The sequence below is a fragment of the Cebidichthys violaceus genome, unplaced genomic scaffold (assembly GCF_023349555.1).
Source record: "Cebidichthys violaceus isolate CVI_PGR_0920_01 unplaced genomic scaffold, fCebVio1.0.p SCAF_12, whole genome shotgun sequence".
Classification (NCBI taxonomy): domain Eukaryota; kingdom Metazoa; phylum Chordata; class Actinopteri; order Perciformes; family Stichaeidae; genus Cebidichthys; species Cebidichthys violaceus.
In genome coordinates, this window is record NW_027176285.1 from 8,353,970 (window position 1) to 8,373,365 (window position 19,396).

At 41.4% G+C, this 19,396-nt stretch overlaps 1 protein-coding gene across 1 annotated transcript; it reads right to left on the reverse strand.

Annotated features, from left to right (window-relative positions):
• Positions 1-3,335: 3,335 nt before the first annotated feature.
• LOC137868753 (voltage-dependent T-type calcium channel subunit alpha-1I-like) lies at positions 3,336-19,260 on the reverse strand. Its single transcript, XM_068705647.1, has 29 exons — positions 19,163-19,260; positions 18,704-18,792; positions 18,105-18,264; positions 14,006-14,324; positions 13,768-13,860; positions 13,220-13,398; positions 13,069-13,111; positions 12,842-12,973; positions 12,215-12,363; positions 11,127-11,312; positions 10,905-11,016; positions 10,660-10,815; positions 10,356-10,535; positions 10,088-10,167; positions 9,422-9,545; positions 8,591-8,659; positions 7,887-8,071; positions 7,622-7,748; positions 7,309-7,434; positions 7,083-7,172; positions 6,750-6,927; positions 6,353-6,519; positions 6,126-6,235; positions 5,896-6,029; positions 5,718-5,776; positions 5,522-5,600; positions 5,037-5,149; positions 4,216-4,374; positions 3,336-3,516 (listed from the first exon to the last, which is right to left on the reverse strand). Exons 1-29 carry the CDS (start codon positions 19,258-19,260, stop codon positions 3,427-3,429), a joined length of 3,786 nt encoding a protein of 1,261 aa, XP_068561748.1. The 3' UTR covers positions 3,336-3,426.
• Positions 19,261-19,396: the final 136 nt, after the last annotated feature.

Consider the following 19,396-nt stretch of genomic DNA (forward strand, 5'->3'; position numbering starts at 1 on the left):
AAAACCCGCAACAAAACCGAGTAAGTCCCCACAGCAGGAAGTTTGATGGTCATACAAAGAAAGAAAGAAATGGTTTGAGAGGGCAACCAACCATTGTTATACAGATTATTGTCCGGGTTGTGTGGTCCATGTCAGCATCCATGTCAGCAAGTGGCCAAACTGTTAAAACTTTTTAAAAAACAACCCACATGATCACCTCATTTTTAAGGAGTCTGGGCATCAGACACACAGTTATGTCCTGTTGGTTTGTCCCAGTCCTCTGAATACAAGGCTGTGTTCTGAGTATAGCTTTGATTTTCATCTGCGTCACAGGGGAACAACTCATGGTTCCTGGTTCTGTCAGTCATACTGCAGCTTTGTGGTCTTGCAGGACAAAACTCCATAATCCGTATTAAGTCCATAATAATTACAAACCATGTTTGTTCTTTTGTAATAATTGAAGTATACAGCATATGTAAAAACAGTAGATTAATGTTGCCAAAGGAATATCTTTCCCTTAATTTGTGCATTTGCAAAGACTTTCAAAGGCGAGTTCCCGGGATATTTGCACCTTTTTGCCACTGAGGTGAGGTATTTGAGCACACAGAGTCATGCATCACTACACACACCCGCTTTGGTGGGTTCGACTTCTGAATGTTGCTCACTCGCTCCGGTGCAGTTTAAGGGATTTGTTCCCCTGGCAGCAGCCTTCAAGGAAGCCAATCAGCATTAGGCGAAAGACGTGAGTCAAAGGATTCACTCTTTCAGTGGCTGAACTTGTCAACAATGGACAGTTTCCCCAAAGAAGACCCAGAATTCACCTCACTACGACCAATGAGGCATTTTTGTGAGAGGAAAAAGAAGAAAACACGAAGCGTTCAGATTCTCATTATACCGTATTCACACCCAGCAAAGTAGGTGAAGTAATTAACTGCAGCCAACCGGTTTTACAGGCCTTGCCGGTGCTACTGTATGGTCTCGGTAATGGCAACCATACCTGCTCCTTTTTAAGCAGAAAAGATGCTCTTCATTCTGTTTTAAAGAAGAGGTTTAACATTTTAATTCAAGATGTCCTTGTTAAAATGTGTAAAAACCAGACCTTACAGCCATGTCTGTAGTTCAGTGAGAATAGAAAATGTTTTGTTGTGCTAAGCTGTTTCTGAGAATTTGAGTCCCCCACCGTGTGACTGGTATTATACAAAAGCCTAAATACACACACACACACACACACACACACACACACACACACACACACACGCACACTTCCTTCTACCACCTTTTCACTGTGAAGTGAGTTGACGCTACTCAGTTGTGCACATCAGCTGTTTGTGTGAAAGAGCGAACAAGAGCAGGTGAAAGACATAAGTGTGAGAATGAAAACAAAATGATGTTTCTTTTGCACCGGCTCAAGCTGATTACATGTGTTTAGTGCTGCTTGTGTAGATGTGGCAGAGGAATGCAGAATACAGGGTGAGATATTACACACAAGACATTTCATGTTTTCTTATGTAACATCAAGATCTGCATACAACCCCAAGAAAACTAATTCGCTGCCTGTGAAAGAAAATCTAAAAATAGCCCATCAAGCCCTGATTTTGAGATACTGGAGGAGGGCGGAATGTTTTTTGTTTGTTTGTTTTGCTAAAAATATTCAACTGCTTTGGCAAGCATGATACCTGACAGAGCAAATTTGAGAATCTGGCGAATAGAAGATCAGTTCTCCATCATCGCTACCAATTAAAAACCCACAGTTTCATATTCATGAGATGAATTATGATTGAAAAAAAAAAAAGGCTAGTGTGGGGGTTAGAGTCGGGACCAGTGTTAGCTGCTTGAGTGTGTTTTGCAGCTTGCTAGTTGCAGATAGATTGTGTTATTTATTAGATAAAGCATATTTTTAATGTGACAATTCAAATATTTAAAGCAGGCATGCACCATAGTCAACAAAACTCTCTTTATTTCTGCACATTCAGGGCTTTAAACTATCGAGGTTACACCACACACCTTGATCAAGGACAGAGCATGAGCTTTTTTTTGTCCCAGTAGAAATTCAGTTTCTATTTTAAGGGATTCTAACAATCACCACATCCCTCAGTTAGTGAGACCTTCAGTGACCTCACATCACTGGGAATATGGAAATACGGTACAGACCAGTTATTGAAAGAGGTCTGTTATCTACTGCTGAGAGATTTATTAGGGAGGAGTATGATTTTCTTTTCAAATTAAGTTTAGATGAAAGAATTTGTGTATTAACCAGCAGAGGGAGCAAGTGCCGTTTGCTGCAATAGGTCTGAATTCAAAGAGTGTGTGAGTGAGGGGGATAAACCGTCCACTGTGTGTCACATCAGTGAGTAAACAATTTATAATTATTTATAAGCTGGTCATATTTTTTATATGTAGAATTTAAATCTGCAAAGTAAATAGCTTTAATAAAAATGAAGTAGATTGAAAAGTAAAATATTTCTCTCTGAGATGTAGTGGACGAGAAGTATAATGTAACATAAAATGTAAATATAAAAAGCACAAGTACCTCTAATTAATACATATTTTCCTTTACATTGTTGCTTTGTGGGGGCGGCTGTGGCTCAGAGGTAGAGTGGCTCCTCCAGTCCATGTCGATGTCACCTTGGGCAAGACACTTAACCCCAAATTGCTCCCGGTGGCTGTGCCATCTGCATACAAATGGGTGTGATTGTGTATTAGATTACCTCGATGGTTCACAATCCATGTGTGATTTCTTTCACATTTTGGCTTTGATCTGTCCTTCAAGCTTAACAAGACATTGTGATGCTTCACCGTGTGTGTGTGTGTGTGTGTGTGTGTGTGTGTGTGTGTGTGTGTGTGTGTGCGCGTATGTGTGTGTGTGTGTGTGTGTGTGTGTGTGTGTGTGTGTGGACTCTTTGTCAGTTGTACCAACCAAACTTAAACTTAACGCCTTAACTGCGCTCGGTTTTAGCGATGCACATTCATGTGAATGCTCATGCACACCACGCTGAAAATACAGAAATGGTAAACCAGAAGAAGAAGGCTTTCAAAGATGAAGAAGTTTAAGAGGATTTGAACATTTTCTCCATAGAGATCCTATTCAAAAACAAATTGCAAAAACCTTAATAATTCAAAAAGTTTAAAGGTTAAAAACATGAAAGGTCATAGCACCTTCTCCTTAAAGAGCTGAACATTTTGATAGTTGAACGGATTTTGTAGCTTAAAAAATGCAGAAGGAGAAGAGAACCAAAAAACGTACAGAAGATAAAGTTTAATAAAGATTCAGTTAGTTTAAAAAAGCAGTTTAAATCAATAAATCATTCTATTAGAATGAAACAACTGCTATTAAAACAAACTTGGCATATAAACAAAACAATTAAAACAATAAAAAAGCAGTTTAAATCAATAAATCATTCAATTAGAATGAAACAACTGCTATCAAAACAAACTTGGCATATACAATCAAACCGACGATGTGGCGTGAACATCATTCTCAGGGTCTAACTGGACGCTGTCATCTGGAGATGAGACCGGCTGTACATCACGTTCTTCCTTTATGGAGGGACACAAAAGTTAGAAGGATTGTTAAAATATTAAAATAATCTTCTGTAACATTGGTATTTCTGAAAGTCAGAAATCAAAGTTGGTTTATTTCATTATTATTTGTATTTTGTTCTTGTCAGCTTTCCTCCCACAGCACAATCTTTGTACAGTGTGTCTTTTTGCAGTGTAGTTCAGGTTTGATCATTTGATCATTTCATTCAAACAAATCTGAATCTCTCTAGAAACAGCGTCCCAGTCTGAGTAATCCACCGTATTCACTTAACAGTTAAAAACATTTCGGTGGATTTTTTTAGACCAACAAGAACATTGTTTCTGGAAAGACGTGGAAAAACTTTATTGTTAGAAAAATCTGACATTAAATCACAGTAAGAGCTGTTGCTGTTGGTGATTTTGGTACTACTAAAAATAGAGACCAAGTTCTGAGACATTTATTTGAATTAGCTTACTTGTTTTGACTTTATAAGCAGGTGTTGATTTCCAGAGAAAATTCTTTGGAAGACTAGCTTGTTTGTAAATATCGATTAACTATCCATTTATTATTGTACTGCATGATGTAAGTAAAATGAAGACACAGCCTACATCTTCCCTATAATTAGTACTATATCATATAGCTCTTTCAACAACACCTCATACGTCATTTTTAGGAAAATATTAGGAAAGCTTTCTTGAGCCGTGCATTAACTTTACCTTGCGGCTGTCCTCCATCGCTTGCATTATCACGGCGACCACCAGGTTCACCAGAACAAACTGGGCCGTGATCACAAAGGTAACGAAGTACAGTGGAGACACCCAGGAGAGCCAGGATGAGCAGCCCTCGTCTCCAGGACTACACAGCTTCATGGTGTCCTTGAGAGGCACAGAGCAAGGATTCAGAAAGGAAGAGGGACACAGACTCCAGCCTGCATTACAAACACTATCTTACTCTGAAGTCTTGACTGTTTAGTCACCACGGTGACTTTAATAATCGGACAATTAGAAACTTAAAAGAGATAAACAGTTCTCATCTTACGCTTGAAAGATTTGATCTTACAAACATTATTGTAGTACTTTATTTTATGGGTCTACCATTTACTAATACTTCCCCAACAATTCTCTGCTGTGCACTATAAAACACTCCTTATGCTAACAGCAATTAGCTGAAATAAATGTATTGCAAGTGAACAGTGTCTCCATCTTCCTTATAATGACAACCAAACGGTTCATTTCTTTACAGGACACCTCCCAGAAAATGAATGGGAAATGTATGAAATGAATTATACAAAGGGTTACCAGAGTGTCTTTTCTAATAGACACTAAGTAAAAACTACAAATAGTAAAAGGTATCAGAGGATTTTAAACAACCCCACCCACTGTCCTATCAAACCCTTAAAGTGTCAATGCATGCGAGTGTCTGGTACCGTCCCATAGACGAGTGATTTTTGGATGTCACTGCTTCCTCGGTGGTCAGGCGATGACGCGTGTCTACAGCTCGTGTGTATCTGCGCGTGTGTGTGTGAGTGTGTGCATACCTTCATGATCACGCTCCAGTTGTCCCCGGTGCACACTTGGAAGAGAGCGAGCAGTGCCATTCCGAAGTGCTTGAAGTTGATGTGGCTGTTTATTCCCTCGCATTCTGGACATTCTGATCCACACAGAGATGCACAACACAGACATTCAGATGCTGACTTCTGCACGGTGGACATGTTGGTTTGAACCACTAACATTTTTTTGAAGTAAGACATAAGACACAATTTGTATATTTTTTTTTACATATTGAAAGTGTAGCACAGTAGTAGGCCTACAGTATTTCAACTGTGTAATAGTCCACCATTAGCATTAGCTAAAATGGCTGTTTCTGTGGTATTTACTATCTCACTACTCTGCCTGGTTTAGCTGAAGGCTTTCTTGGTTTCCTTTGCAACAATATGACTTCTGGGATAAGCTCTGGGACCATGATCCTTTGCTGTAAGCCTTTGTGCATGTGTGTGTGTGCTCTGCTAGTAGTGTGACTGACCTAGATTGCCAAACAGCTCCACTCCCAGCGCAGCATAGATAAAAAAGAAGAACATGAAGAGGAGACTTATGTTTCCAACCTGGAACCAAAATGCACATTAGATCCCTCACGCACAACAAACACTACAACATAGATGCTGTCAATTCTGAATTTATAAGGAATCAGACAAAAACAAATACATATATTAAGCATTTACCTGCAACAGCGTTTTCTGAATCGTTTTCAGCAACACGCGTATCTTCTTGGCCTTCAGGACTGAAGAGAGACACGTCATGAATAGCTTTGTACATGTGCCTTCAGGACATACAGAGCCATTTTTTTGAACACCCGCAGAATGCAAAAAAATGTCCCTTTTGTCGGTTGTGTGTGCACACCTTGTGCCAGTCGGAACACCCTGCAGACTCTGAGGATGCTGGGATTGATGGGAATTGTTTCTGCCATCCTTATCTCGTTCAAAACGATGCTCAGGATGGACACAAAGACGACAACGACATCCAGCAGATCCCAACTAAACAGACACACAAAAGTCATGCAACACGTTAGGCACTGACGATACCTCACAGCGAATAAGGAAGTAAAATCCGCCCTCATTCTAGCGGCTTACCTGTTTTGCATGAACCTCAGTCCGCCAAATGCCACAAGCTTTAGCAGGACTTCAACGATCAGGATGACCGTGAGCACATAGTGGGAATACTCTATAATCATCTCTACGTACTGAACACATACACACACAGGTTAGTTTCCATCCATCAACAGAGTCCATGTAAATTCATTTTTTGTGGCAGTTCTACACTGTACACCGTGATTGTGTGTGTGTGTTTGTGCATTTACCAGAGGTTGATCATAATGTTCGATAGCCATCACCAAGACACTGATCGAGATGACGACAGTCATGAAGACGTCCAGGAAGTGGCTGGTACACAGGGTATGGATGGATCGACGTGTATGGGAGTAGAATGTGTAGTACGGCATCTGCTCGGGCTCGGGAATACCCGTGTCTTCGCGCACGCACGCACACACACACACACACACACACAAAGATGCAGATATTTAGATGTACACAGACAGAAAAGGGAGATGCATTTATGGCTGCAATGATCAATGTATTGATTACACACAATGTTGTAGTTCCCCTCAATTTCAACATCATTCGGCTCGTTTACCGTTTTTTCTCTCATTTACTCTCGCCGCTCTCACCAACGTGTTATTTTCAGGTGAAGTTCCTTACCTCTGCCGTGGCCTTGCTGTCTCTCTTGTTCTTCTCCTTCATCTCGCCTCTTTTGAGACCGCTGACACTGGTGGAAGGTTTCCACCATTGCACCAACGAACATGTCGAGCAGAAAGAAGCTCGTAATCATGAAGGAGATGAAGAAAAGGACAGTCCATTTGTTGTGGTTCATCACAGGCTGAGAGGGGGAAGAGGAGGAAAGAGACATCAGATTGTGTTTTCTCATGGATAATAAAATTAAAATAAAATAGTACACTGCTGTCTTAAGAAGTTGAATCAATTAACACCTCTCTCTTGCCTTACCATAACAGTGTAAAAACATAAATTAGATACCTGTTTGTCCACTCCCACAGCATCCAGTCCACTATTCATGACGTTCACCCATCCATCCTTGGAATACATGACGAACACCGTCAACAGAGCCTAAATGGGAAACATAGACATAACTGTTAAGTCAACACACGGCGACTTTCCAGGTCCGTATATTGTTAGATGTGGCATTTGCACGATGAACCTTGCTGACATGAATGCTCATCTTTTCTCTTGATATTGTCCGTACCTGCAGCAGGTTGTCGAAGTTGAAGGGCTTTCGCTCCCAACGATAGTTGGCCGCCAGACAGTCCGCCTTGTCAGTGATGTGAGCTATGTTCTCACCTAAGCAGGTGTAGAACTTTCCCTTGAACAACTACAGTGTTTGTTTGGGGAAAAGACAGAGACAGAGTGGTGTTATTTTTTTTACCAGTGTGCTGACCTCCTCTGAATTGCATCGCACTCACACAACAAAGCCGTGTGTGTGTGTGTGTGTGTGTGTGTGTGTGTGTGTGTGTGTGTGTGTGTGTGTGTGTGTGTGTGTGTGTTCATTCCCACGGTACCTGCACCCCAAGGATTGCATAGAAAATGATGAAGACGCAGCATATGACAAAGACGTTCCCCATGGGCTTCACTGCGGCAATCAGCGCCTCCACAGCCAGCCTCAGTTTCGGGGCTCGCTTGATCACCCTGGAACACACAAACACAAACAAAAAGACGTTTGTTAGAACCGGCACGTGTACACGACATACAGACCCAAATGTGAAATAAGGTTGGATGCTTACATGCAACAGTACACGAACATCTATAATGTATACACACACTTACCTCAGTGGGCGAAATGTGCGCAGCAGGCGCAGCACTTTGACGATACCCAGCATTTTGTTTTGGCCCAAACTGGTCAGAGAGACAACAATGTGGACCAAAGAGAGAATCACCAACGAACCATCAATGACATTCCAGGATGACCGGCAGTAGCTCTCATTCCCGAACAGCAAACCCAGAGCCAGAACCTGGTGTTACAGCAACAACACATCAATTTAAACTTATCAATGCAATATTATATAAGAGTAACTTATAACCACAATATATTGCATTATAAAAGGTTTATAATGCTGTAACTACAAGTGCATATAAGTACAATTATACAGTGCAATAACCACTTTATAATGCATTAGAAAAAGTTTATAATGTATTACAGCTATGGGTATTATACTACACTATGATCCTTACAAAAACAAATGTAAGTGAGTGACCAGAAATACTTAAGTATTATGATACTTGATCTTATACATCCTTATAAAATGCTGTGATGCTTATAACTACAATTATAAAGTGCTATATGCAGATTATAAAGCATTTTAAGTAGGTTTGTAATGCATTGTAGACATGGGCATCATAGAAAGTGTTAGCAAAAGTTCAGAAGCCATGATGTGCTTGTATTTATTAGAACAAATTAAACATCTTAGTTTATAATAAGAATGCCACACAGTGCAGATCTCCGCAGTTAAAAAACAAAAACTGGTGTTTACCTTAAAAAGCATCTCTACCAGGAAGACAGCAGAGAAGATGTAACTGGACACTTGGAGGAACAGTCGCTCCTAAAGGGCAGAGTGAGATTCATTTCCAACCTGCCTGTATTTTTTATTACATCTTATTTCACATATTATTTGTTTCATTAAATGCGAAACATCCAGCTTGACTGTGTGTGTGTGTGTGTGTGTGTGTGTGTGTGTGTGTATGTGTGTGTGTGTGTGTGTGTGTGTGTGTGTGTGTGATTGTGCGTGTGTTTCTGTATTTGCCATTTCTCATCACACCTTACATGACTATACTGTGTGGACACGCATGTACGATGCTATGTATGACTGTGTATAAGGGCCATTGTAGACAAAAAGTAAATCAATTATGGAGCCAGGTTAGGGGGATAATATTCCAAGAAAAAAAACAAATTCCAATATTAAAGACTGAAAAAAAACTCGAGACCAAATTCTTGAGGTGCTATAAAAAACACTTTGCACGTCTCTAAACTGTTGCAGTAAATATACTTGATATTGTGTTTGTATGTCATCACCGATGTCCTTGAATCAAATGTATCACTCTAGTCAGGAGTTTCTTTTTCCATCAAAAATCAAATACATTTCCCTCACAATTGTTGTTTTTTTTTGTCACTTTAATCCCTGAATTATTTTCTAATATTACCCTCCCCAGGCTCCACTATTTATTTATTTATTTTGACCTAAAATGACACTAGTAAGTCGTCCAAAGTATGTGTGTGTGTGTGTGTGTGTGTGTGTGTGTGCATCTGTCTATATTGGATAGATAGGGTTATGTGTGTGTGTCTCCACACTCTGTATGTGTCTCACTTTGCTTTTGGGGTCTATACCAGGCCTCTCCATAACAATGGTGACACAATTCAGGAGGACGAAGAGCATAACTGTGTAGTCGAAGATCCTGTGAGAGATCGCACGCTGGCAAAAGATGCGGAATCTAAACACACATACACACAGAGAAAATCAGTGGTGGGCCAGCAAAGCCTTCTCTGCTGGCCAGAGAGAATCACAAAGTTATAGCTATTTTATAATTTAATCATTTCTCATAAATATACTACATGTATTCTACATAGTTTTCCCATGAGCTTATTATCTCACTGCACAGCTACTGTCTTCCTCAGTTGCTCTGCTTCCAGCGCTGCTTCCAGCACAGCTTGTTTTAAGTAGAGCTTTTATCCAATCAGATTTCGCCCCTATGCTGTCTCTAGGTAAAAAAATCTGCCCGAGGCCTGCAGAATTACAAGTGAAACCCTTTGCAGTTTAAGTAAATGGGGACGATATTGTTGATTGTCATAGTCTTCAACCAATCCGATTTTTAGGTTGACATGTTGGACGTATTCTTTGACGTACCAGAGCTTCTGGGTGGCCTACAAGTATGTCAGCATTAACATAAACATTAAGAAAGCCAAATGAAGAGGTTGATAGTGAAATCCTGTTTGTTTGTGTTCATGTGTGTGTGTTTGTGTGTGTGAGACTTACCTGTTCTGGGGAGACAACACGTAGAATGACCACTCTTCATGCTCTTTGCACCAGTGGAGCGCTTTTCCTTTCAGAGATCTCTGTGAAGGGGGGGGGGGGTAATCTCACAATAACTGCCTTTGTCCAAAGCATGAGCAAAAATACTTTAAAAAGTTGTTTCTCAAAATAGAGGCAAAGAGACCAAGGCCGCATTATTGTGTGTAAAACCTTCATGTGCTCGGTTGGGTCCCAAACCACACTTCTTGACCTATCACTGTTAGGAACTTACGTTGTCCTCATTGGCATTTGTAGGTGCAGAACCTTCCTCTGGGCCTGAGTTGTTCACAGTGGATGTGCTGGGCCCACAGGGAGACAGAGGGTTTTCCTTTGAAAGGTTCACAGGGGTCACGGTGTCAGGGGAGGAGCCGGAGGTCTGAGAGGAGTCTGGATCAGAGCCATCATCGATGCACTGGAAACAACAGGAAAAAGAGTTTGGCGTAGGTGTGAACAAAAAGTGTGCGAGTGTGCCGTACTTAAAAGCCAAATTTGGTGTGATAAAAAGTATAGCTCTTGGAGAAGACAGAGGTCCTCACCTCGTCTTTGAAGCCGTCAATGACGATACCCACGAGGATATTGAGACAAATGAGGTTTCCTATCACAATGATGGCAACAAAATAGATGGCAGCCCACGGAGAGGTGGCCGCCATGGCATTGTACAGCACCACACCCCAGTCCTCCTCAGTCAGAATCTGGATCAAATGAAGAGAGTGGCGCCGACAGAGTTTGAGACACAAATTGCACGATGACGGTACAAAATTAGGAAGTCAGACAAACTAACCTGGAACAGAGTGACCATGGACCATAGCACAGTGTCGAAGCTTTTTCTGTCAGTGCCTCTGTCCAGAGGCTTGAATTCACATCGATTACCGAACAGGTACATGCCGATGAGACTGCAGGGAAACAAGAAAAAGCAGTGACAATCATTGAAATGCGTGCATCTGGTGGGTGACAATCACATGTTTCCAAACAGAGAGCAGAAAGAATTTGTGTATGTACATGCCTGAAAATGAAGATGACGAACAGCATTAATATGGCGAGTGGAGCTGCCTTCTCCACGGCCCTCTTCAGCACATGCACTTGTTTCCTCAGTTGAGGGAGGAAGTTGAACAGCCTCATAAACCGCAGCAGACGAAATGCTCGGAGGGCCGACAACCTGGCACCGGCTTCAGTCATTTTCTCCCACAGACTGAAAAACACAAAAAAACACATTTCAAGGCACTGATGGCAACTTCTGCCTGACCACTGTAACTTATATTTAATATAATGTTGAGGTTATAAGCTAGACTGTTACTGCGACTACTGTTGTCAAATTGCTTTTATTTGTTGTTATATTTTTGGCTTTTATGGTCTTATGGTTCAGGACTGGTCTCATCCAGAATTCACAGCTATACCCATCCAAAATAATGCGCCATAAATTATCGCACAAAATGATGTTGAGTGTTATCCACGTAATCGTTAACAATGAAATATAAAAATCGCAAAAACGCACATTTGTCATGTAACTCGCGTACTTCAGTAACGCCACTTTCATAGTTATTATTACCCAAATAACAATCTTTTCCTAAACCTAACTCAGTACTTTACAATCTTTTCCTAAACCTGACAAAGTAGCATTGTTGCCTAAACCTAACTGAATTGTTTCCTGTGAAGATGGAAGTTTATTTAGAAAAGACCGTATGCATGTACCGAGCTGTGATTGACACGTCTTGGTAGCTTTCGTAGCAAAATGCACTAAAAATGAGAAGTGACTTTTTATAAGATATCATACGAACCGTTGATACGATACGTTGTATAGTTTTCTGTTATTATTACGATGTTTTTACTGTGTTGTTTTTAAGTCTTTGCTAAATTTGATTGCACAGCACTTTGGTCCACTACTGCTGTTTTTAAATGTGCTCTCTGACTAAATTGTTACTGGACTTTTGCTCGATACATGAACAGTTTCTGTGTACCACGGTCGAAAGCGTTGTTCCAATGAGAGTTGAACCCCAAACGATGACATCGTAATATAATGTGAACATCAGTGATGGCACTCATTATGAGACAAAAAGTGGAGGTCAAAAGTCAGACCGCATGGGATCATATTACCTGATGATGACGATGCCAAAGTCAAACAAGTTCTGTCCATCTGTGAAGTATGTCCACGTGAGAGCCATCAGCTTCAAGACCATCTCCACCACAAAGACAGCTGTGAAAATGCTGTTGGTGATCCGCAAAATGTCCGTCAACTCCTTCGGCTGTAGGAAGAGAGGATGGAGAGCAGGTAAAGTGAGGGAGCAACAGGGAGCAATAGAAAGCAAGTGATGATGCAAAGAGAGGAGGAGCAAGAAAGAGAATTCAAGGAAGTTCAAAGTTTTATATTTTGTATTTTATATTTTTTACAACCTACTTACAAGGTCCCAACAGAACAATTATTTTTTTTGTTTTTTATAGTACTTTAATTTGGGTAAGCAAGCATATTGTAAACAATAAATCATATTGATTAAACTTGTTTTAAATGTGGTTTAAACTTGGATTTACTAAACAGAGATGCGTTTTTAAGTGTGCAACGGAGCTCTTCTTAATTCTAAATCTGGATCTATCATTTGAAACCTAGTTTTGCTAAACTATGATTCGATTTTTATCTGGGATTATGTTCATCCTTGTTGGAGCATCCAAGCCTCAGTCTATCATCACCTCACAAACTTGAAATTCATAGTAAGCAGACAGAAGTACCTGGTTGTGATGCTCTATGGCCATGGTGAGAATACTGAGGAGGACAGCTGACACTGTCACCAGGTCAAAGACAGTACTTTTGATGACTCGCTCAAGTCTCGCCTTGAATAGCATCCAAACTTGAGCCCCAACCTGAAAGATGACAAGCTCAAGTTAGGTGACCTCTTGTTGGCGAGACAACAATGCTGCTGCTGGAGGTAATGCAGAACGTCGTTGAATAGTCTCACCGCTAAGTCATCAGTCCCGCTGTCCCCGCCATCATGGTGCACCCTGTTACGATGACAGTAAATAACCGAGAGGGAGTTATTTTCAGGTTAAATGAAGACACCAACATGTTTCAAATGCCAAAAGACGTTCAGGTTGTATACAGCGACCGACCTGTTGGCTGCACGTTTGATCCTGTCCAGGCAGCCGGTTAGTTTGGAACAGAGCCACGCGATGAACACAGTGCCCGCTGATGGCCTGCCATTCTGATTTCCCCTCATCCTCTCCAATCTGTTTGAGAACTGGGTGGCGATGACGACTGCGCACACATTCATCATGATGAAGGAGCCCATCTAATTTGGGGAAGTAAACAAGGGGTTGGAAAAATGCTTCAGGGAAATTGCACCAGCAATCTACGTTTTTCTGCCCTCAATTACATTTAGAAAAACTCTTTAAAGAGTTTAGTGGTTGTATTTATGCAGAACTGCATGCAAAACAATTGTGAGGATCCCGACTGCTGTTAATACATAGCATAAAACTCAAATCTACAGTTTACTGAAAGCCTCTTTATTTGAAGAAAAAACGTACTTAAAAAAAAAAAAACTTAGCGAGCCAGGACAGCCAAAATGTACCAGTGTGGAATAATACCAACACATAAACTGTTGTTTGAGTCCCAGGAACATGGTCAAATGCTACGGTGTTAAAGACGAGTGGCTACTCACAATGGTGACGAGCAGGAAGAAGGGAAAACTCCAGAAGGAATACACATCCATGACCTGAAACATGATGTCCGACCATCCTTCTAGTGTGACAATCTGCAGGTAGAGAGCGACAAAGAGTGACAAAAGAATACAATATTAGTTAAGCTTAGTTAACAAACATGCTGACCAATGAGTCACATAGATGGATGGACAGACAGATAGACAGACAGATAGATGCATTTCTAATAGTCCTTTTTACCTGGAATATGGTTATCCAGGCGTAGCCGATGTTGTCAAAGTTGACGGCTCCTCTGTAAGGGTTCTGGTCTCCAGCACGACAGATGTTGTAGAGCACGTTCCAGTTGACACAGGCGTTAACACCGGCCCCGGCCACCGTGGGGGCCAACACATTCGGCGCACCTTGGGGAGGGATCAAGGTGCACGTTTGGCCGTTCTCTATGTGCGGTGGCACGTCACGGCAGCGTTGCATCCCGTCCCCGCCGTCGGGGGAACAGATGAACGGGTATACCTCATCGTACTTGCTCGTGTAGTGGGGACTCAAGGACACATTGTACCTTCTACTTCGAGAAAAGAATGACAGTTTTGTAGAGTTGAGAAAAGAAGAATTTACATACAGCGGGTCATGTTAGTGACACATGGATTAATGGAGTAAATCATTGAGAAATGTGGAGAAACATCAAAACCTAATGTTCTAAAAACAAGATGGAGGGTTTGGTGTGAAATGTATTATCAAGTCTCTTGAGAATTATTGTTATTTGATGCTCTCATTGACAGAAATGTGAGTTAGTGTCTTGCTCTGCATTTTTACACAAAAGCTTTCTTATATCACGGTATTGTTTTACTATATTTCTATATATATATATTTCTATATATATATATATATATATATATATATATATATATATATATATATATATATATATATATATATATATATATATATATATATATATATATATATATATACACACAGTTGTGGTCAAAAGTTTACATACACTTGTAAAGAACATAATGTCATGGCTCTCTTGAGTTTCCCCGTTATTTCTACAACTCTGATTTTTCTCTGATAGAGTGATTGGAACAGATACTTCTTTGTCACAAAAAACATTCATGAAGTTTGGTTCTTTCATGACTTTATTATGGGTTAACAGAAAAAGTGACAAAATCTGCTGGGTCAAAAATATACATACAGCAGTGCTAATATTTGGTTACATGTCCCTTGGCCATTTTCACTTCAATTAGGTGCTTTTGGTAGCCATCCACAAGCTTCTGGCAAGCTTCTCGTTGAATCTTTGACCACTCCTCTTGACAGAATTGGTGCAGTTCAGTTAAATTTGATGGCTTTCTGACATGGACTGGTTTCTTCAGCATTGTCCACATGTTCTCAATGGGATTTAAGTCAGGACTTTGGGAAGGCCATTCTAAAACCCTAATTCTAGCCTGATTTAGCCATTCCATTACCACTTTTGATGTGTGTTTGGGGTCATTGTCCTGTTGGAACACCCAACTGCGCCCAAGACCCAACCTTCGGGCTGATGATTTTAGGTTATCTTGAAGAATTTGAAGGTAACCCTCCTTCTTCATTATCCCATTTACTCTCTGTAAAGCACCAGTTCCATTGGCAGCAAAACAGCCCCACAGCATAATACTACCACCACCGTGCTTGACGGTAGGCATGGTGTTCTTGGGGTTAAAGGCCTCTCCTTTTCTCCTCCAAACATATTGCTGGGCATTGTGGCCAAACAGCTCGATTTTTGTTTTGTCTGACCACAGAACTTTCCTCCAGAAGGTCTTATCTTTGTCCATGTGATCAGCAGCAAACTTCAGTCGAGCCTTAAGGTGCCACTTTTGGAGCAAGGGCTTCCTTCTTGCACGGCAGCCTCTCAGTCCATGGAGATGCAAAACACGCTTGACTGTGGACACTGACACCTGTGTTCCAGCAGCTTCTAATTCTTGGCAGATCTGCTTTTTGGTGGTTCTCGGTTGACTCTTCACCCTCCTGACCAATTTTCTCTCAGCAGCAGGTGATAGCTTGCGTTTTCTTCCTGATCGTGGCAGTGACAAAACAGTGCCATGCACTTTATACTTACAAACAATTGTTTGCACTGTTGCTCTTGGGACCTGCAGCTGCTTTGAAATGGCTCCAAGTGACTTTCCTGACTTGTTCAAGTCAATGATTCGCTTTTTCAGATCCATGCTGAGCTCCTTTGACTTTCCCATTGTAGCGTTTGTGGGCGTTTGTATCCAATGAGCCCTATTTAAATGGCCTCAGAGAAGTCACCAGCTGTAGTCACTCATAATCACTCACAAGAAGTTAAGAGGCCATGCTATGAAGCTCATTTCATTGACACAACTTTCTAAGTCACCAAAATTGCTAATTCATGTTGCTGTATGTATATTTTTGACCCAGCAGATTTTGTCACTTTTTCTGTTAACCCATAATAAAGTCATGAAAGAACCAAACTTCATGAATGTTTTTTGTGACAAAGAAGTATCTGTTCCAATCACTCTATCAGAGAAAAATCTGAGTTGTAGAAATAACTGGAAACTCAAGAGAGCCATGACATTATGTTCTTTACAAGTGTATGTAAACTTTTGACCACAACTGTATATATATATATACATATATATATACATACTAGATATTTTGGTTGCTGGTCAGCCAAAATAAGCTATTTGAACAACAATTACGCACCTCCTCTCTGTCATCAACTCCCCCCTGTCTACTGGCTCTGTCACACCCATCCTCAAAAAACCTGGCCGTGACCCCAACATCCACAACAATTACCGACCCATCTCCAATCTCCCTTTTCTGTCTAAAATACTGGAACGCACTGTTGGCCATCAATTGAAAACCCACCTGGACTCAAACCAACTGTATCAACCATTTCAATCCGGATTCAGATCTCACCACAGCGCAGAAACTGCCCTCATCAAAGTCACCAACGACCTCCTCCTCTCCTCAGATGACCACTCCCTCAACATCCTGGTACTGCTCGACCTCAGTGCAGCCTTTGACACCATCAACCACTCTATCCTCCTTTCCCGTCTCGAGTCCTCCCTCCACATCATTGGCACAGCCCTCTCCTGGTTCAAATCATACCTCTCCGACCGTGAACAGTTCATTACCATCAACAAATTCAAGTCTGACACAGCCCCAGTCTCTCACGGTGTCCCCCAAGGTTCAGTACTCGGTCCCCTCCTCTTCATCCTCTACCTGCTCCCCCTTGGCGACATCATCTGCCACCATGGTCTCCACTGTCACTGCTATGCTGACGACACCCAGCTCTACATCTCCACCAAATCCATCACCCCCACCATCCACTCCACCATCACCAACTGCCTCACAGATATAAAAACCTGGATGCAAGCCAGCTTCCTCAAACTCAACAGCGACAAATCTCAAATCCTCATCATCGGCCCCAAATCACTGAACAAATCCTACCACAACTTCTCCCTCTGCATCGATGGCACCACTGTTCCTGCCTCCACACATGTCTGTAACCTTGGTATCATTATTGAGCAAACCCTCTCCTATGAACGCCACGTCAATCACATCACAAAAACCACGTTCTTTCATCTCAAAAAAATCGCCCGTCTCCGCCCCTCCCTCTCCTCTGCTGCCACTGAAACACTCATCCACGTCTTCATCACCTCTCGGCTGGACTACTGCAACAGCGTACGGCTCATCCACCAAAATCATCAACAAACTTCAATACATCCAGAACTCAGCTGCCCGTCTGCTCTCCCACTCCCGTACCAGAGACCACATCACCCCAGTCCTCCAAAACCTCCACTGGCTCCCCATACAGCAAATAATCCACTTCAAGATTCTCCTGATCACATATAAAGCCCTTCACAACCTCGCCCCTTCATACCTTTCATACCTCCTGCACCGTCACACTCCCAACCACAGCCTCAGATCCGCCGACGCCAACCTCTTTACCCCTCCTACTCTGTCCAAGCATCGGACCTGGGGGGACAGGGCCTTCTCCATTGCTGCCCCCTCCCTCTGGAACTCCCTCCCCCAACACCTCAGACATTCTCCCTCACTTGCCACTTTCAAAACTGCACTTAAATCTCACCAGTTCAAATTTGCTTTTAACCTGTAAAGTCAGTTATGTATGTTTTCTTTCTTTCTTTTTGTGTTGTTCCTTATTGTTTTTATTTTGTTCTTATTATAAATGCTCTTATTGTTGTTGTTTTTTTACCATGTAAAGTGTCTTTGAGTGCCTTTTAAAGCGCTATATAAATAAAATGTATAATTATTATTATTCATTATTTGACAATTTATAGACCAAACTATAATCAAGAAGTCAAGAGAATTATGGCCTTACGTGGCAATGTCCTCTCCCAGGAAGCAGCGGTTGAGTAGCTGCCCCGCCCACAGCTGGACTCCCATCACCCCGAAGATGTGGATGACAAACAGGGCGAGTAAAAGAACAGTTGCCAACATGGGCAAGATCTCCAAGAGCACTGTCACCATGACACGCATTCCTGCACAGATGAAGACGAAAAGATGCCGCTATTTTTTAATAATCTTTGTCACACACAAGACAAATTCAATTCATGTGCACTCATGTTTAAAGATAGATAGTTGACCTTCTTAATTCTTCTGAATTAACTGTAATTTATTTTCCTAAAGATTCTTTCGTCAAACCAGTAAAAAGAGAACTGCAATAATCTAAGCGGCTTGTATTTCAGTGTTTACATCCATTGTTCTTGCCAGATAGAAGACATGTTATAATAAAGCAATAAAGCAGACTGCTTTGGGAGGTTTATCACATCGATCTACACCCAAAGAGTCACATTAAAAGCTTGAAATGTTCCACCACGTTAACACCACTACATAATGCGCTTACTGTGGGTATGTTTGGAAACACTGGGCGAAACGACAACCTTTCGAGGACCACGGCAAATTGAAACGTTGACTTACTTTCTACTCTGCCGATCAGTCGCATCAGCCCGAGCACATGACAGACCTTCACGTTGAGGCCGAGGGACTCCAGGAAGTAGAAAACCAACCTGAAGGGACAGAAACAGGGAGAGAAGTTTTATTTTCTGTTTTCATAAGCAAAAATAAAAATGTACACGCATTCTCATACTGAATATGAATCCAATCTGATCATAGATAAGCCAAGAGCTGGTGGTTCAAAAACCTTTTTGAATAATGGCTTCTTTAGACTATTATCAAAAAGTCAGACCAGTCTGAAAAAAGTTGTCCAAACTTTTGGGTTTCTCTGCTTTGAAACACTCTGCTGTGTTTGTGAGTGAATGCTCGTGTGTGTTTTCTTTAAGAGAAACGGAGAATTGAAATGTGGTGTTCTCCAAAGGTGACTGATGTTGTTTATCAGTGATTTTCCGGCATGAGCGAAAGGCATTGTGGGATACTCACTCTGCTACGTTGATGAATAGGTCGAACTTGTTCCAGCGGTTGCTGAGGTAACTCCCTTCATCGCCAAAGCCTCCCTTGGCCAACATCTTGATGAGCATTTCCACGATAAAAAATGCCAAGACAAAGGTATTCACCATCTGGCAATACATAATAGAAGAAAAAAATCACTGGTACCATACTAAAGTATGTGGCGTGTGTTTTCACGGAGAGAAAGGACACTTTTTAATTGTATTT